The 10,535-nt window shown below is 42.8% G+C and overlaps 1 protein-coding gene across 1 annotated transcript; it reads left to right on the top strand.

Annotated features, from left to right (window-relative positions):
- Window positions 1-65: 65 nt before the first annotated feature.
- tmem150b (transmembrane protein 150B) lies at window positions 66-3,044 on the top strand. Its single transcript, XM_044051323.1, has 7 exons — window positions 66-628; window positions 726-805; window positions 917-976; window positions 1,133-1,200; window positions 2,142-2,269; window positions 2,348-2,525; window positions 2,662-3,044. The coding sequence occupies exons 2-7, from the start codon at window positions 741-743 to the stop codon at window positions 2,871-2,873; spliced, it is 711 nt and encodes a 236-aa protein (XP_043907258.1). The 5' UTR covers window positions 66-628; window positions 726-740; the 3' UTR covers window positions 2,874-3,044.
- Window positions 3,045-10,535: the final 7,491 nt, after the last annotated feature.

Genomic DNA, 10,535 nt, shown 5'->3' with positions numbered 1-10,535 from the left:
TGGCTTTCATTCATGTCGGCTGCTCTTGGACACAAATTGGAAAATGTGGTGGTAAATAATGTAATGTTCTAATCGACTAGAACCCAAAATCATTTGTTGCTACAGAGATTTGAGTAAAGGATTCCTCATATATAATGATCCCCCCTCCCCCCAATATTACCTTACATTTATGCTTAACCTGGCAGTTATTCACAGTCACTGAATTTTAAGCAGTTGAAGCAAAGATTAACCACTTGTGTAAAAGTATGTGTGATTGTTTTCAAGTTAGCTGAAAGGAAAGGTAAACTATTGAGAGGAAACCAGCTGAAGGGACTGGGAGAGAGGTACAAGTAAGGGTTTGTCTCAGAAAAAATAAACAGTCAAAGTCCAGCCTGGTCCCTGTAAATAGAAATGACCATGTATATCCTATACACAGCGTTATTCCCCGTGTGTGTATGTGTAATTTCCTTTGCTAACCCACCTGATTACTCACCTTGAACACCAGGTACTGTACACACCCACTGAGAGAATTTTATTGCGTGCTTGTTGACTCATCGCTCTGTTAGTGGATCTGGGGCAGAGAGTGGACGTGATTCAGCTCTCTGCATGTGTCCGTGTCAATACACTAATGTAATTACAAGTCCATGAAGTGAGTACAGATGTCTATTTATACTCTTAAATTGTTCCTCTGATGTTATTTTGTTGCAGCATTTTATCATTGTGTGTGTGTGTGTGTGTTTGAACAGCATCTCCTCTGCAACATGTGGCTGTGGGCTTTGCTTCCTGTCTGCCTCGCTGTCTTTGGGACTGCTGGCATTTGGACTGTGTGAGTATATACAGTGATTTAAAATGTCAATTTCATAAAAAAAATTTTTATTGAATAAACACTAAAAAAAAAAGGCATTTAGTCATGATACAACTGTTTCCTTCCTGTTAGGTTTGCTGTAGCTGTAACAAATGGATCAGTCAATCTCACAGAGAGGATCCCTTACATCAGGTTGGTGTCAGTTAATGACGTAGTTGAACTGAATGGATTACGTGATGCAGAAAGTCTCGTCGCTTCAAACAAGCTTTAATTGTTTGCAGAAAGTAAAACCAAGCTGGTTTGTGAATGAAGAATTTAGCACGTGTTGTATTTTCTTCCTTCTCTCAGTGAGTGTGGCACGTACAACCCTCAGAGCTGTCTCTTCTCCCAGATCTGCAACGTCTGCTCTGTACTAGGTAATAACACATTTATTTATGTTATGTGAGCCTTCACAAGCACACTTATGTTGCTACTAACTGTCAATCACACGAGTGACCACTCGTATGTGCTGTGCTTCATCACCTTTTTTTGTCTTTAAATGGGATCAGAATTTACAAAATTGTGTTCATGTTCTACATAAGAAGACCTGAAATGAAAGATTGCTACTATAGACTTATCATACGGATGTTTACTGACATTGAAAATGAAGTGAGACTAATTTTCCCATGCACTACCATTCAAAAAGGAGTTATTTTGCCTCCTGGTGACTATTCAGTATTTCCCTACTTCTGGGTTGGCTTCAGGCAGCAAACGAGAAGTTTTAAGACTACGTCTGTGGTTTGTTTTCTGACATAAACCATTTATGTTGTAATACTTAAATATCCCAGTGATAAGCATAAATACACTACTAGACAGGTGTTGCAGTGGTTTTGCTCTGCTGTATGAGCTAATATGATTTTTTCCCTTTGTTTTTATTTATTTATTTATTTATTTATTTAAGTGACTCTTTCTGGTTTGTTGAGCACATGCTGCTGTGCTTGCAAGACAATAACTAGCCCTTCTACTTTGCAGCATTATTTTCTTTTAAAGGTGTTTATTACATTTTCTTTTCTTTATACATTTAAAAATTGTTCACTGGATTTTGACAATTTCCTTTATTTTATTGTTGTATCAATGGTCGTTTGTCCCTGTGATGGACTGGTGACCTGTCCAGGGTGTACCCCCGCCTATGTTAGTTGGCACCAGGGCTCTTATATGGCATTGTGGATTTATTGTCTTGTGTTGTATTGTTATATGTAGTAAATGTGGACCCTTATGAACTAAAGTAATCCAAACTCAAATAGACACAAAAAAGACTAAACTAAACACCTGTGTGACGACCTCTGCTCTTCCCTCTCTGTCTGTCTGCCGTTCTCAGCCCTGTGGGTTGTGGTGATCCGTTTCCAGCAGGTCAGGGACTGTGGTGGCCACGGGAAGGTCAACATTACCGCCATTGTTCTGGGCTTTATCTCCTCTATGGGGATCTCTGTAATTGGCAACTTCCAGGTAACGGCTCACCAAAAAAATAGGTGTAATAACGTTCACTTTCAAAGTGCTCGCTAACATTTCCACTTCACCACATAGTCATCGGTTTTACTGGAAGTCCATCTTTTGGGAGCGTTCTTGTCCTTTTTCGTGGGCCTGGCCTACTTCTGGCTCCAGGTGATTCTAACGTATCGTGCTGAGCCGTCTCAGGACCGGTGTTGGGTGGGACCTGCCAGAGCGACCTGCTGCATCCTCTGTACCGTCCTGGTTATCACTAGTATCCTTACGCTCATTTGTGTGAACGTGTCAAATCAAAACTTAAGTAGTTGATTGACTTGATTGGATTTACACTGCTATTCTGACGCGTGTAGTTCTGTGGTGTTACGCTCCTTGACGGCTTCCCTCTCCTTCAGTGGTTGTTCTCCACTTCATAGGCTTTCGCTCTGGCGCTGCTGTGTGTGAGTGGGTCCTGGTCATGTTGTTTTTCTGCCTCTTTGGCCTTTTTGCAGCTGAATTCAGACACATTGACTGCCACCACCTCACTGTCCAGAAACAGGCTTTGACCAAAGACTGTGACCCTGCCTCCATAGAAAGGAATCGCCACGTTGCTTATGCACTCAGTTAATGTCACACATACACCTGCATGTGGTTCTCCTTGCCATTTCCTCTAATAAAGATAAAATACCTGTGCAGTAAATATTCATATTCAACATATCAATTACTGTACACAGTATCAGTGATTCTGATATTGCTATTTATTGCTTGTGAATCTACCATTTTGAAATATTAAATAAGATCTGTGTATATTTTGATCTCAAATTATTCAATCATCACCCAACTGATTGGCAAGTCATTTAGCTCGTATAAGAGTAGATACTGAAGCAGTATTTAGATGCCAACACATGGTGGCACTGTTTACCCACCGCTCACTTTGCACAGTTTGAACACTACTCCAACATTTATATAGATGCATGAACAAGTCATGTAGAAAAACTCCAGCATTATATATGATCTCTTAATTAGTGCCTATAGACACAGAAAAGATTAATTATTGTCAGCTGGGTAATGCAAGCAAAGAAGAGGCAGAGAAAAGACCTACGTTTAGACACTTTTTAATAGAGATGTTTATAAGAATTGACCATGATGTCATCAGAGATTAAGGTAACATGTTAAATTGAAATATTGGTTTCATTCATAGCAATGGTGTCCATTTACAGCCTGCAAATACTGTGTATGTTGTGGAAAAGTCATCCTCGTAGATCCTTGTGTCATGTCTCGTGTCGGATGCCGTGTCTAATGCCGGATTGGTTCATCAAACTACCCGGTAACCCCGGTAACGGTATATATTTTTTAAACTCAAGTTGCATATTTTACATATAGCCACTTTGAGTGTTTTTGTTTTGCTTTTATGTGCAAAAAAACCATCTCAAATACCACTTAAAGTCATTCTTTTGTAAAATCTCACTCCCCGAAGATGCCATTGACATCTTCAGGACCGACACTGACCAGCAGGGGCGCTGTGGTGCGACAATCATTTCACTGATGGGAAAATGCAGCTCTGGTGCAATGCCAGCATGTTTTTGGAAGATGCCTCTACTTTACACAGAGGTTTTACATTCAGCACAATTTGTCAAGGCTACTTGAGATGGACAAAACAATGGCGCTCTCACAGCAGTGCTGATGGTGGGCGAGGTCCCAGTCTTGGCTCCAGTGCTTGGACTGCATCCCTCCTCCAAGTCCTCTGCTTATTTAAACTTTATTGTCTGGGGATCAAATTTTCACTTTGGTTTGTATCTTTCATTTATGCAATTTAAGAAAAAATAAAAAGACATCACTGGGAGTGTAAAGGCTATAATGAGATGGGAATACTGGGCCCCCGTTGCCCATCTATGTCCTGACAGCATTCTTTCACATACTCCATGCTGTGTGATCACCAGAGGGAGGCTTTGACGAGCAGACACAGGGATCAGACGGACCCCTCGGAATTCTATGGGAATTTTTCAAGTGCTTATAGTTACCAGTGTTACTGTTGCGGACTGCATGCAGAGTTTCTGCCCTTGCTTGTGCTTATACTGCAGGTCCTTGATAAACTTGTTTGCTGCAGTTGACCGCACAATAAGCTTGCAATCGAACCTTTCAGCAGAGATCTGACGCATAACTTCTCATCACATGGTGGGAATATCAGCGTTTAGTAGAGCGGCGTAGAAATGAGAGGATTCTGCTTTTAGAGCATAGCTCATACAGAGGAATTCAGAAGGAGAGCGTTGGCGCTAAATTACCCTTAACCCTGCTGTTTTCATTAGTGAGTATAATAAAGGGCTTCTGATATACTCATAAAATCACTAGGAGCAACATGCATAGACTGAGAGGCCCTGGATGTAAATGTCAGAAAAAGGTCTGCATCCTCCATTGTAGCACGAGGGGAACATGGTTTATGTGACACCCACCATGTTGCTTTTGACTTTGATTCAAGAAGGAGGTAATAACAGACATGCTCTCTGGGCCTGTGCCGTAATCTCGACTAACACCTGCTCATGTTCTCGCCTCTCTTATCCCCTCAACGGCTCTCGACAAGAAACAATAGCAATGCTTTTCTATCATGCAGCGGAGCAGTCGCCTCCAGGTCCACTATCAGACTCCGGAGCGGTCGCCTCGACAGTGGTCAAGTCTTATCGCGAGAGAGCCAAATCCTGTACATTCCACATCCAAAAGGCCACTTTATCTGCAGGACTGCTGCATTAGCCAGACCTGAAGGCTTTGCAAGCATGGGCAGTCAAGTGTTCTGGTTGTTGATTGACGGGGGTCTGAAAGATGTGCACAGAAGAGAGAGATGGAATTCCCTAAAAATGAAGGAGCTAAATCCTAGAGAGTGGCCAAAGAATGATGGACTGAGTGATAGAGACAGAAGAGAGAGAGAGGAAAACGAAGAGTGGGCACCAGCAGCCGTGATCTCATCCTCCTCTCCTCTACTTTGGCAGGGGCTTCCAGAAGCTGCCCTTTCGCTGAAAAATGCCAAGCACATCGCATTCCAACAGCCACACAAAGACCCTCCCTCGTCTCAGCTGCACAGTCACAATCAGACAAGGGATAATTATGTAATTAGGCTGCAGGCTGGTGCAGACAGGGCCCTCAGATGGTGCGTTGGTGTGTCGTATTTGTGTTATCAGACAGCGAAGAGAGGCCGTAGAGTGAGATTCAGCTGTGGAACTTATAAGCCTGGATTGTCACGGAGACGATAGAATGACCTTTGGTCTGAAGGTCCAGCACAGATCAGTATTATGGCCGAGCCCTGGTGTGTGTGTGTGTGTGTGTGTGCTGGTCGGTTTGTAACCTGTGACGTGTGTGTGAGGGGGGCTTCCAAAACTAGATGATATCAAATGAGAGAAGAAATTTCTAAATAAATTAGAGACAGATTGTATAAACACACTGATAAAGTGTTAAAGCCCTCATTTTTGCATTTACACGGTGACAGGTTGTTCATTTGTGCAAAGCAATAATAATATTCCCGCATTCACATCCATCACAATAGATTTTCCACATTAATTTCAGTTTTTGTGTTCTTTAAAGTTCTCTATCGTGTTGGTGTTGAGCTGTTTACATAAATGCATGAGAAACACGAGCGCTGCATCGGATCAGATCTGCCCTCTCTGCGGGACATTTACACCAGGCGCTGCCCTGAGTAGAGCCATTAAAATCATTAAGGACACTCATGATTGAGATCAGGCAAACCGTTTGGCGGCCTGAGGGACCGAAAGACTTGGGAGGAGCTTTTATCCACATAGCATGAGGCTCCTCAACCAGATGCATGCGACAATTAAAACTCTTGAATCTCGGTTCTCGTTATGGCACTCAGGGAAAAGTAGGTGTATTCTTTCTGCCGTCTACTATTGCATCCAAACTTTATAACACCTGTAACTGCTTTAGGGACACCCTTACATCCGCTGTGTACCCTTAATATGAGTGGAATCATCCATCCATCCACTACTTTTACAATGACAGTCTCTGCTATCATGTAACTAGTCATTTCAGCCTCTAAAATGTTCCAGATTCAGACTCATTCTAATGAACTAATTCATTAGAATTCACCTTTGAATATTAGCTTCATCTTCAGAAATGTAATTTGGCTGGGGAATTGCTAAACGACCATTCCAATCTGTAGTGACAGACAGAACCACCTCTGCCCTCTCGCTACGGCAGGATCCCTGCTCCCAGACGAGAATTGAGCCAGTGTCCCTCTAAGTTGGCGCCCGCCCAACAATCTCCCCTCGCACCGTGGCCTTGGCTTTGGGTGTGTCTCTGCTCGCACGGGACAGCACAGAATAGACTATTGTTGATCGCACAAGACAGAAACCAGGGGAGGAAGGAGGGGTGGCAGTGGTGGTCTGGAGATGGTGGTGGTGCTGCTGCTGCTGGTGGTGGTGGTGGGCGGGAGAAATGAGATTTTTACAAGTGAGCAAAAAAAGCACATGGACCCATACTGTACATACATGTGTGATTTATAGATCCCTACAAAATGATATTCTACCCATTATATTCTACCTGAGTGGATGGTTGACCATAGTTTTTATTAACGCACAACTCATTTTCTTGCAGATTTTTCTATTTATTTATCAGAAACAAAAATGTATACATGGGTTTTTTTTTTTTTTGGAAAGACATAATATATTTGATAAATGAGATAAATGTATTAACAACTGTAGGAAGATGTGCGTTGAACTGGCTGAAGCTAAATGCATATTGTGAGATTAGTTTGGCTGCGTTTGTCTTACTTCCTGAGAAGTAAAGGATGTTGATGACATTTTCTGGGGATACATGGGTTATGAACCATGCAATGACAATTTGGTGGTGATCTGGATACAAAGAAAATGAGTGGTTTGTGTTCAGTGTTTCTCAGTCCTGGTCGTGGTAACGTTTAATGGACTCCCACTGTTTTTATGCTTTACTGATTTGATTTTTTATTCTGTACAGAACAACCAGGTCAACCTCGCTTGAGTTTCCCTGCTCCAACACACCTGATTCAAATAAACAGCTCATTATCAGGTTTCTGCAGTGATGCTTCTGCGGATTAGAAACTCTAAAGTCTCTCCTCGTCTCGTCTGTCCACAGACAACCGGCAAACAGTCATTAGCACTCGCGAGGCTCCAATTGTCTGTCTCTTTGCAGAGATTACTGCTTTTATATACATAGGAAAAAGGGGGATCTTCATACGGGAGACTCCATCACGCGCTGCAACATAAACAGCCATCCTCAATTATAGTTTCTCATCCAGCTCAGAGAAGACATTCACATGCCAAACTATATTTGGGCCTCAGAGGTTTTGGAGACATGAGAATCAACTGTCTTCGAAGAAAATGGCTGCCATAACCAATGTCCTCTCTTCTTAATCATGCTGTTTTTAGATGTTGGCAACAATTTCTTTGTTTGTCCCCAGAGGTTTTGGACCGCTTTAGAGCTTTGGTGGACATTTTCCAGGGGAAATAAATATAATTTGGCAGAGGTCATGTTTATTTGCTTGGAACCTAAATGAAAAACAAACCCAAAGGTATGTTAATCCGTCTGGTGCCAATAAAACGCAAGTCATAGGATATTTTTGTGTCCAGTGTTATTAATGGTGATGGATTAAATGTGCAAAAATGACAACGAGCTGCCCTCTGTGGTCACATGCACCAGATGACCAGCTGCCCACTCACCACGGCTTAACAAAGCCAGTCTCACATTTGACAACACAACTTCATAGGTCACTTTGAAGTGTGACATGACTAATAAACCAGCAGCAAGGTCGGTCAGAAAGGGGCTCAAGAAAACTCCAATTGTCCAAAGTCCCACACTAACCTTTTGCATGATGCGAGGCGAGCTTGGCCGGGCCGTTCTCTCTTCTCTAATGTCTTGACCTTTTTGTCTCGCTGAGCGACTCGTGAGCGAGGAGAGTCGCACTGCCGGGTTGGCCGGGGACAGAAGATGCATGCAGGGATTATGTAAGGGCTGTGACATTTTGTGGTGGGCCGTGACCTGCTCCCGCTCCTTCACTGCTTTGAGGATCAGTCAGACATTTGCTCAGATGGACCTATGAGGTCGGCGCCACTCGTGGGCTGAATTGATGTCTTGATGCAGCAGCAGTTACAGTATCAAGGCCTGTGTAGGCTCACTCTGTGTGATGGAGGACAACAAAGACATTGTTATCAATGACGACCATACGTAATCTGGCAAATTGGTGAGGAATAACTCCTCATCCATGATGGAACTGAGCTCAAGTATGTGCTCAGTTTATTGTTCCATATCTTAGATGTTTAAAGAATTTGTGACACTGAAACAAAGACCATTTATCAGAAGGGGACCAAGTCTTCCGGTTTGTTCTGTGAGACCATACAGGAAGTAAGACTATAATGTTTTCAAATGTGCCTACTTTTAACTTCATTTACACGGTCAATAAACATTTTCCTGTAGAGTTAAAGATCTCAATCACTAGTTTCAGAGGATAATAGAAGATACAGTACGACGCACGAGTGGAAACCACTGTGATTGGCGGCTTATATCATCCGATAGGAGCCTGGTTGGAGGTGACGTCTGTAATTTCCCGTTGCCAAACTGTCATGGCGCCAGTTCTGAAATCTCAAGGCTTCAAAACTTTTCTCTTATTCCAAACTCAGCTACACAATCGGAATGCACAAATGACGGGCATTAAAGTAAATAATTGAAATGAGGATTAAGGATTATTTTCAGAAGGTGGACTGTTGCTCACAGCTTTCATTGTGGAGTGTGCATGTATAAACCACACAGAGTGAGGACATTTTGCCTGGTCCTCACGTCTTTAAAGGGCTTTTTGGCGGGTTAAGACCTGGTTTTAGGGTTAGTATAAGGGTTAAATGTAGGCACTTTATTGTGATGGTTAAGTTTAGAGCTATTAGGGTCCTCACAACGTGTGTGTTTGTGTGTGTTTGTGAGGGATTACCAAGGCTTCCTCCCACAAAGACATGCAGATTTCTGGGCACAGGTGTAAATGTGAGTGTGAATGGTCGTCTCCTGTGACGGACAGGTATCCTGTCCAGGGTGAATTCTCTCTCTTGGCTCTTCGGCCAGTGTCAGCTGGGTTTGGCTCCAGCTCCTCCTCCACAATCAAAATAAATGTAAGTGGTAGAGGATGGATGTAGTAAGCAATCTGTTCATTCGGTGCCATTTCTCGCTTTATTTTGAAAGTAACATCATTCTTCCTGTCATTATTCCACACCCACCACCAGCTTGATTACACATCACGCCTTCATTACTTTCACCTGTGTTCTATTAGCCACACCTGCACCATCCTAGTCACATTTTGTCTATTCATTCAAGATCCAGCCTGTTTTCCTGTTTAGTCTCCAGTGTGTGACCCTTGCTGTTTTCTTTTGACTCCGCCTTCAGCCTTGCGATTCTTCCACCTTTGCTTATTGTGAGTGCCTCCTCGTGTACAAACCTTCTCCGTTGTTTTCTACAACCTGCCTCTGAGTGTCGCACTCTTTTTGAGTCCACTTCCTGCTCCAGTTGTTACAAAAAGGTGGTTTTAACTGAGCAATAACATGTGTTTAGATGATTCAAAAACAGAGTTTTTCACCAGTAGAAAAGTAGAAAGTAGAAAATGTGTATTTATATCCCTGTAACTTATGATCTGCTGTTCTATGTAAAGACTGTGTTTGTCTGCTCACCCCCTGCTGCATGACTTTCTAATTTCAGTAAAAAATGTGTTCACATTCTCATTGGCATGTCATTGCACAAGAGCAAACGCTATAGATACGTTTGTGCTGAACGTGTACTGTGTCATTTAAAATAGTTTGTTTGCCATTGGACACAATAACAAACACTTGGTCTGATAGCACATTCTTTATGATAGGAATTGTTGTGTGGACACAAGCAGATGTTCCCTGAGTTGGCAGCTCACCAGAGATCTGCGATGAACCTGAAGTCCAATCCAAGGCTGGGCCGGGCCATGGGAAACTTGACGTCAAAGAAGTTCACCCTCCAAAATAAGTAACCTTTTTTCCCCTCTCCTCTCTCCGGTCTGGCCTGCATTTTCATATTTCACTGGTATTTCCGGATGGCTCCCACATTTGCAAAATAAAGGCCATCAGAGTAATCATTATAATGTTGAACAATAATAACTAGGGGAACTGAATGAAAGCCTGGAGAGGCTTGTTGACCTTTCAGAGCTAAACTGGTCCTGGCTTCTGTCTGTGCACTGCTGAGCCCATTGTGTTCCCAGACCTTATCATTGTGTTGCAGTTTCCTCTCCCCCGCTGCGTGTGTGCACATGTGCATG

This window comes from Solea senegalensis, linkage group LG19 (genome assembly GCF_019176455.1).
Source record: "Solea senegalensis isolate Sse05_10M linkage group LG19, IFAPA_SoseM_1, whole genome shotgun sequence".
NCBI classification, from domain to species: Eukaryota; Metazoa; Chordata; class Actinopteri; order Pleuronectiformes; family Soleidae; genus Solea; species Solea senegalensis.
Note: the sequence above shows the minus strand (reverse complement) of the source record. Positions and strands in the feature narration are given on the sequence as shown.